The sequence below is a fragment of the Scyliorhinus torazame genome, chromosome 5 (assembly GCF_047496885.1).
Source record: "Scyliorhinus torazame isolate Kashiwa2021f chromosome 5, sScyTor2.1, whole genome shotgun sequence".
Taxonomy (NCBI): Eukaryota; Metazoa; Chordata; class Chondrichthyes; order Carcharhiniformes; family Scyliorhinidae; genus Scyliorhinus; species Scyliorhinus torazame.
The window spans coordinates 222,646,481-222,665,832 of record NC_092711.1 but is presented as its reverse complement, the minus strand read 5'-3'; the positions used below and the strand labels follow the sequence as shown (position 1 = coordinate 222,665,832).

Sequence of the window (19,352 nt, the reverse complement as noted above, 5' to 3'; positions counted from 1 at the left end):
ATTTTTCTCTCGTCTCATCCAGTTGTGTTTGCCCTTCCCAGTGGCGATAGCTGAAGAAATAGTGGAGGCGTTAGTTATGATCTTTCAAAAGTCACTGGAGTCAGGGAAAGTCCCAGAGGATTGGAAAATCGCTGTTGTAACCCCCCTGTTCAAGAAGGGAACAAGAAAAAAGATGGAAAATTATAGGCCAATTAGCCTAACCTCGGTTGTTGGCAACATTCTAGAATCCATCGTTAAGGATGAGATTTCTAAATCCTTGGAAGTGCAGGGTCGGATTAGGACAAGTCAGCATGGATTTAGTAAGGGGAGGTCGTGCCTGACAAACCTGTTCCGCTTCCCTAAGATGTCTGCATCCAGTAGGTCTGCTAGCAACGACTATTGTGGTGATCGTGGATATGTCTTTGTTTCCCTACGTAGGAAGTTTTTGACCTGCATATATCTTAGTTCATTCCCCCTGTCAGCTGGAACTTCCCTGTTAGTTCCTCGAGTGTTGTCAGTCTGTTGTCAGTGTAGAAGTCCCTAACTGTCAGGGTCCCTCCATCCTGTCTCCATCTTTTGCAGGCGGCGTCCATTGTCACGGACGTGAACCTGTGGTTATTGCAAATGGGGACCTTATCGGACATTTCGGTTAGTCCGGAGTGCTGTCGCAGTTGGTTCCATGACTGGAGCGTTTCTATGACCACTGAGCTTGTTGAGTGTTCGTTCGGTGGCCAGTGCCTGGAGGGAGGTCCCGCTGCAAGAGCCCTCCTCCATATGCACCCACTCGGCTTCTGGCTCTTTTTCCACCCCTTTACCCTCTCCGCAGTTGCTGCCCAGTGGTGATATTGCAGGTTTGGGAGTGCTAGTCCTCTCCTCTCTCTCTCTCTCTCTCCCCCCCCCCCCCCCCATGGTTCTCGTTCTCTGCAACGTCTTTTTGGGGATCCTTGATTCTCCCCCAACCCTGGGGAAGTAGATCGGAATGGATCTGAACAGGAAGAGGAACCTGGTAAGCACGTTCATCTTGATCGTCTGTACTCCCAGTCAGGGAGAGTGGCAGTGTGTTCCATCTCTGCAGTTGCTTTTTAACTTCCTCCCGCAGACTGGTCAGGTTCCATTTGTGGGTCCCTGTCCAGTCAGGAGCGATTTGGATCCCCAGGTAGTGGAATTTGTGTCAGGCCTGTTTAAATGGCATTCCCTCCAGATCTGTCCCTCCCTCTTGCGAGTTTATCGGGAAGATCTCACTTTTGTCCAGGTTTAGTTTGTAGCCCAAAAAGGCTCCAAACTCTCTCAACAATGCTGCTTTTTGGGTCCGAGATGTCAAGGAGCAGGTCATCCACATAGAGCGAGACTCTGTACTCTCTGTCTCCTCTCCGGATCCCCTTACAATTCTTTGCCACCCTGAGCGCGATTGCTAGTGGTTCGTTCACTAGGGCGAACAGCAGCGGAGACAACAGACATCCCTGTCTTGTTGTGCAGTTGGAAGTACTTAGAGCTGGAGGTATTTGTTAATACGCTCACTGTGGGGGCACTAAACAGAAGTTTCAGCCAAGCGGTGAACCCTGCTCCAAGCCCGAGCCGATCCGGTACTTCTATGAGGTACTTCCATTCGACTCTGTCAAAGGCCTTTTCTGCATCCAGAGACGATCACCACAGGTGTTCTCTCCCTGGATGGGGTCATGATCACATTCAGCAGGCGCCTGATGTTCGATGTTAGCTGTCTACCCTTGACAGCTGCAAGGGGACAAAGCCCAATTGGTCTTCTTCTACCATCTCTGGTATGCAGTCCTCCAGTCTCCTGGTTAGGATCTTGGGCAGTTTAGCAGCAAAATGGGTCTGTAGGACTCGCAATCTGTTGGGTCTGTGTCTTTCTTGGGTATCAGCGAGATTGAGGCTTGTGCTAGCATAGGTGGCAGGGTGCCCTCGCCAGCGAGTCCATGATCATCTCCTGCAGGTGCAGGGCCAGTGCTGCAGTAAATTCTTTGTTGAAGTCCACCGGAACCTTTTTGGTCTCGGCGCCTTACCCGCCTGCATGGAGTTAATACCCTCCATGACTTCTCCCAATTTTAGCGTTGCTTCCAACCCTCCCCCACAAGTGACATGTCCAGTCGATCGAGGAACTGTTTCATCCTCAAGCCCCTGGTAGAAGTCGCCCTTGTTGACCTTTTCTGGCACTGCTATTAGTTTGCCCTTGTTGTCTCTCATCTGTGCTATTTCCCCCATGGCTGCCTGCTTTCCTAGCTGGTGAGCCAGCAGGAGGCTGGCTCTGTCTCTGTGCTCGTACAGGGTCCCCCATGCCTGGTGGAGTTTGTGCACTGCTTTCCTTGAGGAGAGGAGGTCAAAGACCTTTTGTGGCATTTTCCTCTCCAGCAGGAGCTCTACAGTCGTGGCCTCGAGTATCGCCAGTCTACCTCGTATGGAGTCGACCAGCTGTTGCCTAGCCACCCTCTCTTCCCTTTCTCTTCGTGCTTTGTAAGCAATAATTTCACTCCTGATAACAGTCTTCAACGCCTCCCAGAACGTGGAGGGCGAGACCACCCATTCTAGTTATTAGTAATGTAATCGACAATGGCCTGTGATATTTTCTCACAGAAAGCCTCATCGGCCAGGAGGGTCTTGTCCAACCTCAATGGGGGCATTGGGCACGGCCCGTCCCCAAACTCACTTCCATATAGTGTGCAGTGTGGTCAGAGATTACAATCGCGGAGTATTCTGCTCTCACTACCCCTGGAAGCACCAATTTCCACACTACAAAGAAGTCGATCTGTGTATATACATTGTGTACCTGGGAGTAGAAGCCAAACTCCTTCTCCCGTGGGTGGGTGAACCGCCATGGGTCCACGGCCCCCTTCTGTTCCATGAATATGCTGAGTTCTTTTGCCTCGTTGGATGTCTTCTCTGTTTTGGGATTCAACCTGTCCATCCATGGGTCCTGTACACATTTAAAGGTCCCCTCCCCCGATACGTCGATGTGTGTCGATGTCGGAATTTCCGCCTTGGTCCTCTTTACAAACTCCGTGTCGTCCCAGTTGGGCACGTACATTTGACCAAGACTATAGGTGCCCGTCTAGGACACCACTGACCATGATGTACCTTCCCCTGCGTCCATAACCGTCCTCATCGCAGAAAAAAATCGTCCTCTTATTTAGCAGTATGGCTACTCCCCTGGCCCTCATCCCCTAGCAGGATGATGGGTCTGTCCAACCCAGCCCTTCCTTACCCACACTTGGCCCTTCACCCTCAGGTGCGTCTCTTGGAGGAAGACTATATCGGCTTTCATACTTTTCAGGTGGGCGAAGACTCTGGATCTTTTCACTGGGCCGTTAAGTACCCTGATGTTCCAGGTGACTATTCTGATAAAGGAGCTTCTGCCCATCCCCCCCTCCTGAGGGATCAACCACATTGATCTGGTGGATGCGCCCTGCACTCCAGGGTTTCCCTTTGTTAGGGGGCCGTCCAAGATGGCCGCGGTCACCGTCCTCCCCATGAGGTCCGGCTTCTGCGCTCCAGGGTTTCCCTTTGTCCAGGGGCCGCTCAATATGGCCGCCAACTGTGTGTACGCCATGCGGCACAGTAGTACAGTGGTTAGCACTGTTGCTTCACAGGTTAGATTCCCGGCTTGGGTCACAGACTGTGCGGAGTCTGCACATTCTCCCCGTTTTGCGTGGGTTTCCTCGGGGTGCTCCAGTTTCCTCCCACTGTCCAAAGATGTGCCGGTTAGGTGGATTAGCCAGGCTAAATTGCCCTTAGTGTCCAAAAAGGTTAGGTGGGGTTAGTGGGGTACGGAGATAGGGTGGATGCTAGTGTGGTGGTCCACTCCTAGGGTTATGTTCTGTGTCCTCTCGTTGCCCGTTCTCTGTGCTCCTTACCTGCCGTTCTCCTCACCCTTCCATGCGCTCTGCTGCCCTCGCTCTTTCTTTCCGCTATTTCACCTGCCCCCAGAACGAGGCAGCGCAGTCCTGCACAAAGTGTTCATCGAGTTGGTTAACATTTAGTAAATAAATAAATAACGTTTCTTCAGATGATCTTTTCACCACTGCCCTTGCTGCCGTTTCTTCAGCCCATTCTTCAGGAGAAATTTGTCCACGTCCACAGCAGCAGTGAAGAAGTGCTCCCTGTCTTGGAATGTGACCCAGAGTTTGGCTGGCTACAGCAGCCCAAATGTTACTCCGATCTTGTACAAGGCTGCTTTCACCCTGTTGAACTCTGCCCGGTGCTTGTCCACGTCAGCCCCAATCCCCTGGTAGATTCTGATCCGGTGACCTTCCCAGTTACAGTTCTTTGTTTGCCTTGCCGCGTGCAGGATTATTTCCCAGTCTTGGTACCGGTGCTTTTTAGCAATTATCGCCCTCGGCTGTTCCCCAGCTTTGGGTTTTGGACGAAGCGACCAGTAGGCTCCGTCTATTTGGGGAAGCTTATCCCTTCCCACCAAATTGCCCAGCATTTAGGCTACATAGTCCATGGGGTTCCTACCTTCAATCCCCTCCGATAGGCCCACAATGTTTACATTTTGACGCCTCGATCAGTTTTTCTGATCCTCAATCTTTCTTTTCAGTCTCCCCTGCATCACGACCAACCTTGATATTTCCTTTTCCAGGGCGGCAATCCAGTCATCCAGAGGTCTTCTCTAGCTCCTTTATGGTGCTTTCCTGGGCTTCCACTTGCCTCTCCGCCTTGTCCAGGGCCACCTGCGTGGTCGCCAGAGCTTCCGCGACTGCCACCCTGACCACAGTCTGGATGTCGGTTTTCGTCTCCTCTGTGTGTTCTCTCAGTCCTTTGAGAGAAACATCCTCCAACCACCCCCTGGTAATTAAGGGGTGGGGAGGGGGGGGGGGGGGGGGGGGAAGAGATCCTTGTGCGGCCTTTCTCACTCTGGTGAGGCCCGCAGTTTGACACCTCGTGCGTAAGCCAACTCAGCCATTTGCTTCTCCTGGCTTTTTCCACTTCTTGTTTCCACATGAAATTAAATGAAATGAAAATCGCTTATTGTCACAAGTAGGCTTCAATGAAGTTACTGTGAAAAGCCCCTAGTCGCCACATTCCAGCGCCTGTTCGGGGAGGCTGTTACGGGAATTGAACCGTTCTGCTGGCCTGCCTTGGTCTGCTTTTAAAGCCAGCGATTTAGCCATCTGGAGTAGCTATTGTTCGGCATCTCCCTTTACACTGAAGGTCGTTGAAGTGTGGGGATATTTTTTTCCTTCCTATTAGCAGGCTATTTCGGGTGAAACTAATTTTGGGTTCGTAGGAGGAGAGCCACCTGATATGCGATTTCTCAGCACATTCCCGTCACCAGAAGTCATTACGCAACAGGTTTGACAGCACGGTTAGAGGCATGGGGCAGGATTAGTATGGATACACTTCCTCCACCACCGACTCAGTGGCAACAGTATACCATCTACAGATGCACTGCAGCAACTCACCAAAGCTCATTCAACGACATCTTCCAAACCTAGGACCTCTATCACCTAGAAGGGCAAGGGCAGCAAATGCATAAGAGTTGCCCTCCAGGTCACACACCATCTTGACCCTGAAACTGTTTCACCATTGTCACTGGGTCAAAATGCTGGATCTCTCTTCTTAACACCACATGGACTGCAGCGGTTCAAGATGACTACCATCTTCTCACGGACAATGAGAGACAGGCAATAAATGCTGGTCTAGCCAGCAATGTCCACATCCTGTGAAAAATAAATAAAAATAAACAAAATTGGCTGTGTAACAAGAGAGTGTTTTGGTGAACGGTTGTTCCTAGGACCAGAGGAAGGTTTAAAGTGGGGTTCACAGAGGTCGGAGTTAGGATCTCGACTTTTCTTGACATATATCAATAACTTAAAAACTTAAGTGCGCAGAGTTCAATTCGAAAATTTATAGATGATGCAAATTTTGGCAAGTATATGAACTATGAGGAGGACAATGAAAAACTTTAAGAGGACATAAACAGGATAGAGGAATGGATTGACAATGCAGGGATGTGATACAATTTAGCAGAAAGGAGGAAAGACAATATAAATTAAAGATTACAATTCTAATGGGGGTGCAGAAGTCGGGAAAACTGTGGGTATATGAGCACAAATTACTGAAGGTGGCAGGGAAGGTTGATAAAATGGTTCATAAAGCATCCATGGGATCCTCGGATTTCTTAATAGGGCCAAAGAGTACAAAAAAGAGAAAGTTAATATAAAGCTATACAAAATATTGTTTCAGTCTTGGCTGGAGTGTTGTGCCCAATTCTAGGCACCACACTCTAGGAAGGATTCAGAGACTGCAGAAAAAGATTCACGAGCATGGTACCAGGGATGAGCATCTTCAGTTATGTAAATAGATTGGAGAAGCTGAGGCTGTTCTCCTTGGAGAAGAGACGTTTTGAGGGGAGATTTGATCATGGTATTCAAATCATTTGAGGACAGTATCTGGACAGCACAGATAGGGAGGAACTGTTCCCACTGGCAAAAGGATCTGGACTCAGAGGACACTTATTTAAGGTGATTGGCAAAAGATTAAATGGCAATTTGAGGGAAAATTGTTTGACGCAGCTAAATGGTTAGGATCTGGAGTGCACTCCTTGAGAGTCTAATGGGGCAGATTCAATCAATGCCTTCCAAGAGAAAACTGGATTATCTAAAGAGAAAAAAATTGCAAAGCCTCAGGGTAAAGACAGGGATGAGAGAGGTGCTCTCACAGAGAACCAGCAGAAGCATTATGGGCAAATGACCTTCTTCTATGCTGAAATCTTTGTGATTCGTGATTTTATTTATAATTCTGAATGTGAGTGTCTTGAGACTTTACATGTTGTTTATCCAGGTAAATTGTGATATGTGCATGAGATTACTATTACTTTACTTTTCCCAAACATATATATGCCCAGATATAGATCAAAGCCTTTTAAATTAAGAAAAACACACTTTTTGAGAAAGTGGTCGGTTAGCAGAATAGCTGATCTTAGATTTCTTGTATAAATTATGTCAAGTCAGTACCATAAAAAATCTAAGTTAGCTCACACTGGTTAACAGTGGTATAGAATAATAAAATATTTTGCACTTAGTGATATCAGAACATTAATTCTGTTACATGAGAATTGGCAACAATTGGTGAATATCCAACAAATTCTTGATACTTAGCAACACTAAAGAGTAAAATGCCAAGTTTAAATTCCTGGTTAGCACTGAATTTATTTGTTGCATCTTTAGACTAACAATACAACTCCTGTTTCCAAAAGTCTCAGTAATTCTGCTTCAACCGTTGATGACGTATTGCATAGGGCTATTTTACTTAATCTTCAGGGAGGTTTGTTCTGTCATGGACCCCAGTGTGTCTTCAAGGACACTGCTATATTTTCCCATTATGGTCTGTAAGTCTGACTTTGAACTAACTAAGTTGTTGACGGTGCTCCAATTCAGTTCAATCCTTTCCAACCAAGAGCGGCCAAAGAGAGCTGGAAACCTCCTCGCACCACTTGTGTGGTAACTCTACAGTTTGTCTCAAGCCAAGCTGGGGGCTAGCAATATTTGGAGTAGTGGACAAGCCGGGAGTGCAGGAGGCGAAAGAGGCCGGCATTCTGGCCTTTGCGTCCCTAGTAGCCCGGCGAAGGATCTTGCTAATGTGGAAGGAGGCGAAGCCCCCCAGCGTGGAGGCCTGGATAAATGACATGGCTGGGTTCATTAAAGCTGGAGAGGATAAAGTTTGCCTTGAGAGGGTCTGCACAGGGGTTCGACAGGCAGTGGCAACCGTTCCTAGACTATCTCGCGGAGCGTTAGATGAAGGTCGGTCAGCAGCAGCAGCATCCCAGAGGGGGGGGGGATGTCTTGCGTGGTGGGGGGGGGGATCTGTCTGGGGGGTATTTGAGCAAGAAATACGTGAAGGATCTGGAAAACTGACATGTACGGGAGGAATCCACTGTACAAAGTTCTGTAACATATCGTTTTACCATATTTATGTCTTGCTATATATTAAAATCTTAATAAATATATATTTTTAAAAACTCTACAGTTTGTCCTCTAAGCTCAACCTTGACTCTGATGTAACCTCTTCAGTGGTACTCTCTCTTCAGTATAGGTCCTCAAGGTCACATCTGCTGGTTTTAAAGGCAGATGGTTAAATTTCTGTTCATAGATGGTCTCAGGAGTTAGGGAGATGGCAGCCACCGTATCAACCTCCATTTTAATAGGGTGCCCATTCAACTTTGGCACTACCCAGCCTCTCCCTGGACTTATAGCACGTTCAACTGTAATTCTTTTTTTAAAAAAAAACATTTTATTAAGGCATTTATGATTTGATAACAACAAATACTAATGGAAACATAATTCAGTACGTAACCCTCCCCTCCCCCACCCAACAACCATACTCAGCCAACATGGCTTATACACACAGTTCCCCAGTCCCAACATCTCCTTTCACTGATCCCACCTAAACTAAACTAACTCCCCCCATGCTCCACCCGCCCCTCCCACGTTCCCTACCCCCCCCCCCCCCATCTACTGTATATGCCAACAGTCCCTCGGTACAATCTAAAACAGTCCAAGCTCACTTGGTTCATCCGCACACTCGCCACCGGTGCGGCAACTGGATCTAATCTACAAAGCCCTGCCCAAACCCAAACAGCCCCAGGGCCTCCAACAAATACTTCCAGTCCCCCAATTGAAGGCCTTCTCCGCGTCCATAGCGACCACTAACACCATCTCCCTCCACTCGGAGGGCATCATGATGACATTCAAGAGCCTTCTAATGTTGGCCGTTAACTGCCTTCCTTTGATAAATCCCGTCTGGTCCTCCACTATCATCCCCGGAACACAATCCTCGAGGCCAAAATCTTGGCCAGCAATTTGCCGTCTACATTTAGTAGGGAGATTGGTCTATATGACCGCATTGTTCTGGATCCTTCTCACACTTCAGAATCAATGAGATCGAAGCCTGTAACATTGTTGTGGGAAGGACACCTTGCTCCCTAACCTCATTAAATCCCTTACCAGCAAGCAACGGAACCAACATCCCAGAAAACTTCTTATAGAATTTCACTGGGTATCCGTCTGGCCCCGAAGCCTTGCCCGCCTGCATAGCCTCCAATCCCCCTACTACTTCAACAAGCCCGATTGGGGCGCCCAGCCCCTCCACTAACCCTTCCTCCACCGTCAGAAACTTCAGGCCCTCCAAGAATTGCCTCATCCCCTCCACCCCAGCTGGGGGCTCCGACTCATACAGCCGACTGTAAAATTCCTTGAAAACCCCATTCACCCCAGCTGGGTCCAAGATCGTGTTCCCCCCTCTATCCTTCACTCTTCCTATCTCTGTAGCCGCATCCCGTTTCCTGAGCTTGTGTGCTACCATCTTATTGGCCTTCCCCCCATATTCATACACCGCCCCTCTGGCCTGCCTCAACTGCCCCACCGCCTTCCCTGTGGATAACAGACCAAACTCCCATCTGCAACCTCTGACGCTCCTTCAACAGCCCCGACTCCAGGGTTTCCGAGTACCTCCTGTCCACCTGGAGAATCTCCCTAATCAGCCGATCCATCTCTGCCTGCTTTATCTTCTCCCTATGAGCCCGAATAGAAATCAACACCCCCTAAATACTGCCTCCAGTGCCTCCCATACCGTTGCTACCGAAACCGCCAGTGTCATTTATCTCCTCATAGTTCTGCATGGCCTCCCACACCCGCACACACGCCTCCTCATCCACTAACAGTCCTACATACAATCTCCAGTGCTGGCGCTGGCCCCCACCCTTGCTCACCCGTAAATCCACCCAGTGTGGGGCATGGCCCGACACAACAATCACAGAATACTCGGCCAGGAAACCCTATCAAAAATGAAAAAAATCGATCCGGGAGTACACTTCACGTACTTGGGAGAAAAAATGAAAACTGCTTCGTTCTCTGCTTCCAAACCCCTGGGAGGAAAAAGAAAACTGCTTCGATCTCAGCAATCCAAACCCCCTGGGAGAAAAAAACTCCTTTGATCTCGGCCTCCAAACCCCCACAGATCTACCCCGCTCCCCCCCCCCCCGGTATCTGTTATCTGTTCCATAAACCCCTTTAGCGCCTTCGCCGCAGCTGGTACCCTCCTTGTCCTCGAACTCGACCGATCCAGCCTTGGATCTATAACCGTATTAGTGTCCTCTCCCAGGCCAGCCTATGCGAGTCCAGATATGGAACCGTCCTTAACACCCGCCTCATGAACTCCGCGTTATCCTAGTTTGGTGCATAGAGTTCACTAATACCACCGGCATCTCCTCCAGCTTCCCACTCACCATAATGTACCTCTCTCTCCCCCCCCCCCCCCCCCCCCCCCCCCGAGTCTGCCACGATGCTCTCTACTTCAAATGACGCCCACTTATTGATCAAAATCGCTACCCCCCTAGTTTTAGAGTCTAGCCCCGAATGAAATACCTGCCCAACCCATCCGTTCCTCAGCCCAGTCTGATCCACCACCCTCAGATTTGTCTCCTGTAGCATTTCCACGTTCGCCCTTAAGCTCTTCAGATGCACGAACACTTGACCGGGCCCATTTAGCCCTCTCATGTTCCATGTGATCAGACACCATCCCCTCCAATCCCCTCCCTTCTGAGGCCAACCTCCAGCCCATGTCCTGCGTCTCTTCAGGCCTGCCCTCGGGCGTCCACCGTCATCGACCCCGAATCTGTCTCCAAGCACCAGTATCTCTCCTGTCAGCAGATCAATGCCCAACCCCCTCTCCCTCCTTAACAAAATAACAATCCCAATCCTCCTCAACAAACTTATCACCTGCTCGCGCCCCCACTGCGCTTCCGTGAGCTAGCTCGCCCAGCTAGCCTGGTAGCCTCCGCCCATGGCGCCAAGCATCCTACTCCCCACTTATCTCCCTTCCCCCCACTCGAACATATATATGCAAACATTACAAGCCGCAACAAACACAAAGAAGAAAATTCCACCCACCATTAAGAACAAAGTTAACCCGCATTCAAAACTGAGCAACGGCCCCAAACTTAGGGCAAAACAATACATACCAAACCCAAAGAAAAAAGAAATTTAGCAGCAGATCAAGAACACAACTACTCGCCCCCAAGTTCAATGTCCTCCATCACCTGCCAATCCCCTGTCCTTGACAAAGTTCATCGCCTCATCTGGTGATCCGAAGTAAAGTTCCTGGTCCTCATAAGTGACCCACAAATGTGCTGGATACAGCATACCAAACGTCACCCCCTTCTTAAAGAGGGCCAATTTCACTTTGTTAAAACTCGCCCTTCTTTTGGCTAGTTCCGTACCCAGACACGCAATTCATTGCCTTCCCATAAACAGCTCCTCGTCTGCCTGGACCACCTCAAGATCTGTTCCTTGTCTAGGAACCAGTGCATTCGTACCACCGTCGCCCTTGGTGGCTCATTCCTCAGCGGCTTCCTCATAAGCGCAATGTGTGCCCTGTCCAACTCAAAGGGTCGAGCAAATGCACTTTCCACCAGCAGCTTCTCGAACATACGCGCCACGTATGCACCTGCGTCCGATCATTCACTATCCTCCGACAGACCAACGATCCTCGGGTTCTGTCTGCGCGAACTGTTCTCCAGATCCTCCACTTTATCTTGCAAACTCTTCTGGTGGTCCTTCATCAGCCCCACCTCCACTGCCATCGCGGCTAGCTGGTCCTCGTGCTCAGCCACCGCCTCCGCCACCTTCTGGATCGCCTGGCCTTGGATTTCCGGTCTCTGCTCCACACGATCAATCCCCGTCTTAATCGGATCCAGGTATTCCTTTCTTTGCTGAGCAAATCTCTCATCGCGAAAGTCCACCAGCTGCTCCGTTGACCACTGGGCCGGCAGCTTCGCTCCTGGACTCTCCGCCATATTCTCCTGTGCCGCAGACTCCACTCCTATCTTCGCCAATGTTCTCTCCTTTTCAGACCACTTCTGGTCCACAAATCCATACACTGGTGGGGAATCTTTCTCCTCTACTTCACCAGTTTCCTGTTTGTCGATCAAATCCACTGTAAATCGGGCGAAAGGGTCCAAAAGGTCCAGCACGAGCGGGAGCTGCCAAATATGCGACCACTCGCTCCATTCAACTGTAATTCTTCATCAGAATGTATTGTTTGTTTCATTGTGGTTGTTATTCTTTTCTACCACATTAGGAATTTTCTTAATTGAATTTTATTTGTTTCTTCCTTTGAATAAATTCTGGATCTTCCTTTGAGTATACTTTTCTGGAGAAGTTATTTTACTCCAGAAAGTTCTTGCTGTGTGGCCAGTTCTGCCGCAATTTTTACATTGGCTGTCCTTGTTCCAGCAATCAGCCTGTGAATGGCCCATTTTTGCACTGTGATGATACCCCTGTTGCTGAGTAGCTTTAACTTGCATCCAAGTTATGATAATCTTTTGTTCTCTGCCCCGCTCTACCACCATGCCTCACTGCATGCGGTGAGCCCCAAAGCTCGACTCCTTGGATTGCCGGTTTAAAATCAGTATAGGCCCTTCCTTCGAATCCTTGCCCCTAAACCTTACTGGTTCCGATGTCCGCGATTTTTGACCTTTTGCTAATTAGTTGATTAATTGATCTGTTGAAGCTGTTCCACTCCAACAATTTTTGAAAAATAAACATTTTCTTCTTTCTTCTGATACCACTCTCATCGCCAGCTTTCTTTTTGTAAACTGTTTGTATCTTTAGACCAACAGTACAAAAGAAATAGGATCACAGAAGCGTGGGTTTGATGCGAGATTAATAGAGGTTAATTTGTACAAGGTTTGGCACTAGACTTCCTAAAAGCCCACAAATTAGATGACATCATGTCAGTCAGGAAACTCGGTTCTTAAGAGACATTACACACAACTTCAACACACATATACAACATTGTGGATATTAGCTGAGGGTAAGAACATTGTGATTTTTTTATAACTGCAGCCAGATTAGAGGAAAATTCAGCAAGAATTTGATACAGGCATTCTCTTGATAGCTAGTCTGTGACTCCCACTGCAAAGTGTATGTGCATTAATGAACATGCATGACATAGACAGGATTGCATTGACCTGTGATGCTCTTCACAGCCAATTAAGGTGAAGATAATAACAATAGCTGCACAAGTCAATAACCTCAGCCAAACACAAGGCAAGACTTAACTATTTGAATATTTTTACATCTTTTACACCTACTTTTTTGTCTGAAGTTATAAGTCTGAAAGCTTCTGTAACTTGCTGGGCTGTTGCTCCACCGCCTACATCCAGGAAATTAGCTGGAGTACCACCATGAAGTTTGATAATGTCCATGGTTGCCATAGCCAGTCCTGCACCATTCACTGTATAAAGAAAAGCAGGTTTAACCATTTGAAGCAATGCACTTGTACTTATGCACAAAAAACAAAACATTAAGAATAGAGTTGTTTTATTTATTGCAAATTATATTACAAGTAAAGACATTTTCACTGGGTCCGAACACAGGCATAAATTTACTTCATCATTAATTAAAGTTTTTCAAATTATTTTACCAGATATTTGAGACAAAGAATTGCTTCTTTTGTAAACAGAAAATCTCTATTTCTGCTCAGAGGGATACGCTTCAGGTATTTAGCACTGTAAAATCGAGAAATGTTTAAAGTACAGTTTGCAGGGCGATAACAAACTGGGGGAAAACAACATACGGCTCATTAAACAGCTGGAGCAATGGTACGAATGTCTTTAAGGAAGCAAAAGATGCATTGCTATTGAATGCTATGGATAAATTTGGGAAACTAAGTACTGAGAATAAGTCAGCCCATAGTTCAAATGGGTGGTAGAAAGTGGGGGTGGAGATGCTGTAGGATTCGGAAATAGCCTGGGAAGGTTAAACAGAAGGGTGCATACAAAACAGACGGCTGGAATAGTTGATCTCCATATATGCTCCCAGCTCTTTTATTATTTTATGTAAGATCATTATGTGACAGAAATGGAGTTATGCAACAACACCAATGGCTCTATTCTAAAGGTGCTATGCAGTTGAGTAACCCAAGTAGAATTCCTAGTCTCTGGTGTTTGCAGTCAGGTTGGCAGTAGGTGCACTGCAGTTGATCTCAATGCTTATCGCATAACTAATTTGGGGAGAGAAAACTGACGAGGGAAGAAATTTGTCAACGTTCCCACTCTTGAGCACAATCTGGTTCTACAGGAAAAAGATTAATTTGTGGACACTTGACAATGGAAGATGAGATTTAGTTGTAGAAGCACGAGACAATAGTTTACCAGTTGTGATACACCTTAGATGATTAGAAGAAGGCAAAGGAAAGCTACAATTGTCAAAATAAGAGGAGTTTTGGAAAGATTTGACAAGATGATTAAAATCCAACTACCTTAACCAATTTATTTTCAAGTTCACAATCTTTCCTACCCAAACAGCCTATGTTGCCATCTAGTCCAATGTAGTTAAGGTCTGCCTTTGCTGCTTCTTGGTCTCTTTCATCTTCTTGGCTCCAGTCTTGCAAATCAAACACTTGTTTTTGACGGTAAGCAGCATTGGAATCAAAGGTGATTTTTGCGTCCATGCACATCACTGAAAAATAGGACTTCATATTTACTAACCTACCAAGTTTACAAAAATGGCAAGTGAAAATCAACAGATAAAGCTAATAAATATCAGTATAAAAATAATGAGCATTGTCACATGACTTTCAACACCTTGGAAATATTTCACAAGGTTTGCAAGTTCGCAAAATGTGGTCACATGAGCACATCAAAGTAGCATTGTGGCAACAGTGCTAGACAAGTAATCCAGAGGCCTAGACTAATGCTCCGGAGACATGAATTCAAAACCTACCACAGCAGCTGGGGGATTTAAATTCAATGAATTAATTAATTTGGCATAATGCTGAGCATGAAATACCAGATTAAAAACCCATCTGGTTCACTCATGTCCTTCATGGAAGGAAATCTGCCAACCTTACCTGGTCTGGCCTAGATGCGACTCAAGATGCACAGCACAGTGGTGACTCTTAACTATCTTTTGAAATGACCGAGCAAGCCACTCAGTTGCTTCAAAGCACTATCGCACTGCTGAATAATTTTCTTCCAATCAGGCAAAGGAAGCAATAAACAGCATTACACAGTGAAGAACTTGCTGAAATGTAAAAATTCTAACTGGCCCAATCAGGACAAGCAGAACAGTACGTTTGTATATAGAAGATAACGTATATTCAAAAAATGAAGAAATCCTGTTCCGAAGAAGTCATACAGACTCAAAACGTTAACTCTGTTTCTCTCTCCACAGATGCTGCCAGACCTGCTGAGCCTTTCCAGCATTTTCTGTCTTTATTTAAGGAATCCACAAGTAATGTAGGCATCTGTGCGCATTCCATCACCTTGGGGAATACAATGGTTCAAGTCCATCACTGTCTTCTCAGGTTTGTACGGATGGACAACATTCCATGAATACAAAAAAATAAATGTTGAACACTAGTGTCTGCAACACAAGTGGCAGACTGCTTAATTTAATATGCAGCACTATGTGTATAACCTCACTTGAAGATAGGTCTAAGCAATAATTCTGCATGATCCACAGTTCCACAAATTACTCTAACACTAAATATATGAGATCCTTTTGAAATCCTACCCTCCCAGAGGCTAAATGTCACTTCACATTTTTTCTTGCTCAGTTAGTTTTATTTTCTTTCTAACAGAACACTTCCATAAAATCTAATACCAAACCACAGCATGGCATTCTTAACTCAGTACCTTATTGGGGGGGAAAAGGCGAGAGCTACACATGTTGGGTTTTGCCATGAGCATGTAAAAATGGAAATCTTTTAGCAGTTCAATTATTTATACAAATCTGGTTAGTAAAAAACTTATCTAATCCATGGATCTTATGGAACATTGAAGAGATAGGTTGGGCAAAGCAACCAAACTAGAGACAGGAATGTGACTGACAAAAGCTTCATATTAACATTCTTTAACAGGAGTTACACTTTTGAGTAGAGAACAGTGAAAATTATTTTACCCACGCCTGATGAATCTTCCACCATCGGGTTTATCTCAATCAATGTGGCGTCATATTTCATGAAGAGCTCATATAAACGTGCAATGACATTCGCAGCATCGTCTGTTAGTGCAGCTGGAAAATCCATTTGTTGAGCAACCTAATGTATATTTTAAAAAAATTACACACAAAACACAAACAATGTCTCCAAAGGCAGTTTACCTCATCCGCTCTCTCAAAAAACAAAGTAAATCTGAAAGCAAGAGTCTTGGTTGTGAGTTGGCAGGAATAAATTAATGCGCAAGTATTATAAATCACAGTAATTTTCAAAATGATCGCGGTGAATGACAGAGCAAGTGTGAGATAACTAAAACACTACGGGCAGATTTTTTTTTACATTCAGTTGCTCCCCTGCACAAACATTTAAGCGCTGAACGACTGACCCCAAGGGAATCCCAAAAGTTGAGTTGAAGTGGGGCCTCGGCCAATTTAAAAACTGCACTCTCATACTTCAGTATAACGCATCTTTTTGAATTTTTCTTTTCAGGACTCTAATGGCAATTTATCCCACGTACACTGACAAGGCAAAGCATGGTATGTATAGAGACATTAATCATGCAATGGTGGTTATCCAGCTTAATCACCATATCAGTTTGCCACACACCTACAGCTGATTCCACACACCTACATCAACTTTAATTCCACCATGGGATCTCTGACTGTAACATTGGACTCCCTCATTGTATCCTCACTGCTCTACCAAAACTGCCACAACAGTATTATGGTTCATATCAAGTCAAACCTTGTTCTATCTCCTCACTTTCTTCATTCTCCTTCTTTGAGCAGACCACTTTGATCCACCCCTCTTGCTTCTCATTTAAAATCCTCATTTGAAAAATGAAAAATGAAAATTGCTTATTGTCACAAGTAGGCTTCAAATGAAGTTACTGTGAAAAGCCCCTAGTCGCCACATTCCTGTGCCTGTTCGGGGAGGCTTTTACTAAGTACCCCTCCATCTTTTGCACCAAGATATCTTCAATTCTTTCCTTCCTCAGTCTTTTCCCCAAGCAGCTTCTGATTCTTGATCTCAACTCATCGTGCTCTCTCTCTCTCCTAAGTTCACTGTCCTCCAATCCTCCTTAATCTCTCCATCCAAATACCAACACCCCACCCATACTTTCACAACTATGAGATATAAAAGATTGTGTTTTTAAACGCGCAACCCGGAAGGGGGGGGGGGGGGGGGAAGAAAGAAAGGGCTGGAGAGACATAAAAGAGACAACGAGGGAGGGAGGGGGAAACCCCCCACACCCCCACCCCACAGGGGAAACACGGCCAAAGACGACGGGGAAGCAACAAAAAAAGGGAGGGGGGGGGGGGGGAGAAGGGCGAAATACACGCCCCCCCCAGACCAACCAAGGGGACAGAAGGGGGAAGCTGGGGGGGCGGGAGGGACCACATGTCGAGCCAGGTGACGGCAGACGATATATAGGAAAACACAAGGGAAGGAAAAGACAAACCTTTCTTATTGTACAGTGAATAAACACAACTAGCAATGTACATAACTGTTCATAATTCTTGAAAATACCAATAAAAAGTCCCAGACAAGTGCTGGGAATGTTGGGTTCTAACAGTTGCGATTTAGACTGCCTATTTAGTTCTAAGATGAAAGAAAGTTGCACTGACAAGGATAGCTAATTAGCACTTCTACCTTCATACAGAGTCCACCTGATTTATATTGCCATGGGGAAGGATCTAGAAGAAGCTACTATGAATATAAGGTTACAGGCTTTCCTGGAATATTACATGGACATCTTGTGACTCAGTGATAGCTTCTCTGCCTCTGAGCCAGAAGCTCAAGTCCATGTCAGAACTGGTTGGCCACAGAAAGTGTTTTCCTGGCACAGTTGAACGAGTTAATAATTTGCCCAGGAATGCTTCCCCATCTCCTCATTATTACCCAAAAGAAAATGTGTGTGAAAATGCACGTTAAAAAAACCTAAATATCATATAGTATCTAGGGGCAGCCTTTCTCAGGTTAGCCTGTAGGAATGTGAATGGAAGCTCAGGCTCAGATCAAAACGTTCATGGGGAATTAAAATACGGCTGGAAGAGTCGCCTAGCTGCAGCTCGAGAAAGGGGTTTCAGGGAACAGAAACCTTATTGTGAAAAACACTTCTAAGATTACCACTACTTGGTATGTCAGTGAATAGGGATCACAATTTCAAGATGGTCAGCAAGAGAGCCGGGAGTGAGATGAGGAGAAAGTTACCAAGTTGAGAAAAAGAACAGAACAGGGATAAACGCGCAGGAGCTAGAATCACTTTGGATTCAGGAAAAACTGAATGTCTGTGCCGTTGTTTAAGAAAGAGGCGAAGGATAACCCAGGAAACTCAGCTTGGCATCAGTGGTGGGTAAACTGATGGAGGCCATAATACAGAATGAGATAATATACACTTAGAGAAAAATAAGTTAATACTAGACAGTCAGCATGGTTTGTCAAAGGCAGGTCATGTCTGACAAATTTAACTGAGTTCTTTGATGAGGTGGCACAGGCCGTGGATGAATGTAGTGCCATGGATGTAGTATGTTTGGACTTCCAGAAAGCATTTGATACAGTGCCACATGGCAGGTTGGTTAGTAAATTTAAAATATTTGGGATTGATGGGTTCTTGGCAGCATGGATTAGCAATTGGCTAAGAGATAGGAAACAGAGGGTAGATATAGATGAGCATTTCTGAGACTTTAGACAAGTTGAGAGTGGTATTCCCCAGGGCGCAAGCTTTTTCTGATTTATATAAATAATTTAGAAGTGGGTGTTGAGGGCAAAATCTTCAAATTTGCAGATGAAGCTAAGCTAGGGAGAATAGTGAATTATGTGGATGATGCTGAGCAACTTCAGATGACATTAACAAGTTGGCCAAATGGGAAGTCACATGGCAAATTAACTTCAATACAGCGGAATGTGATGTCCTGCATTTTGGTTGAAGAAACATGGGGAGACAATATAGGCTCAACTTTGAGTGGAATACAGAAGCAGAGGGACCTTGGGGTTCAAGTGCACAGTTCTCGGAGGGTGGCCAGGCTAGTTGGAACAGTTGTTAAGGCAGCTTATAGATCTTTGGGTTTATAAAAAGAGGCATAGAGTATAAAAGCAAGGAAGTGATGCTGCACCTCTGCAAATCATTGGTCAAACCACATTTGGAGTATTGTGTTTAGTTCTGGGCACCTTATTTAAGGAAGGATGATAAAGCCCTGGAGAGAGTGCCGAGGAGGTTTACTAGAATGATACCAGGAGTGAGGATACCAGGAATGAGGAATTTTAGATACAAGGAAAGATTAGAGAAATTGGGTGTGTTCTCCTTGGAGCCGAGAAGATTAAGAGGTGACGTTACAAACGTGTTCAAAATTCTGAACAATTTTGACAAGGTAAAGAAGGATATTTTGCCTCTGAGCCAGAAGCTCCAAGTTCAA

General features: G+C 46.0%; 1 protein-coding gene across 1 annotated transcript in view; it reads right to left on the bottom strand.

Annotated features, from left to right (window-relative positions):
• Positions 1–19,352, bottom strand: part of LOC140420961 (succinate--CoA ligase [ADP-forming] subunit beta, mitochondrial-like) — a 182,489-nt gene that overhangs the window by 64,863 nt on the left and 98,274 nt on the right. Inside the window, exons 6-8 of the mRNA XM_072505164.1 lie at positions 15,900–16,038; positions 14,295–14,456; positions 13,088–13,230 (exon numbers count right to left, since the gene is read on the bottom strand). Coding sequence (XP_072361265.1) covers positions 13,088–13,230; positions 14,295–14,456; positions 15,900–16,038 — 444 coding nt within the window. The remainder of the gene's footprint in view (positions 1–13,087; positions 13,231–14,294; positions 14,457–15,899; positions 16,039–19,352) is intronic.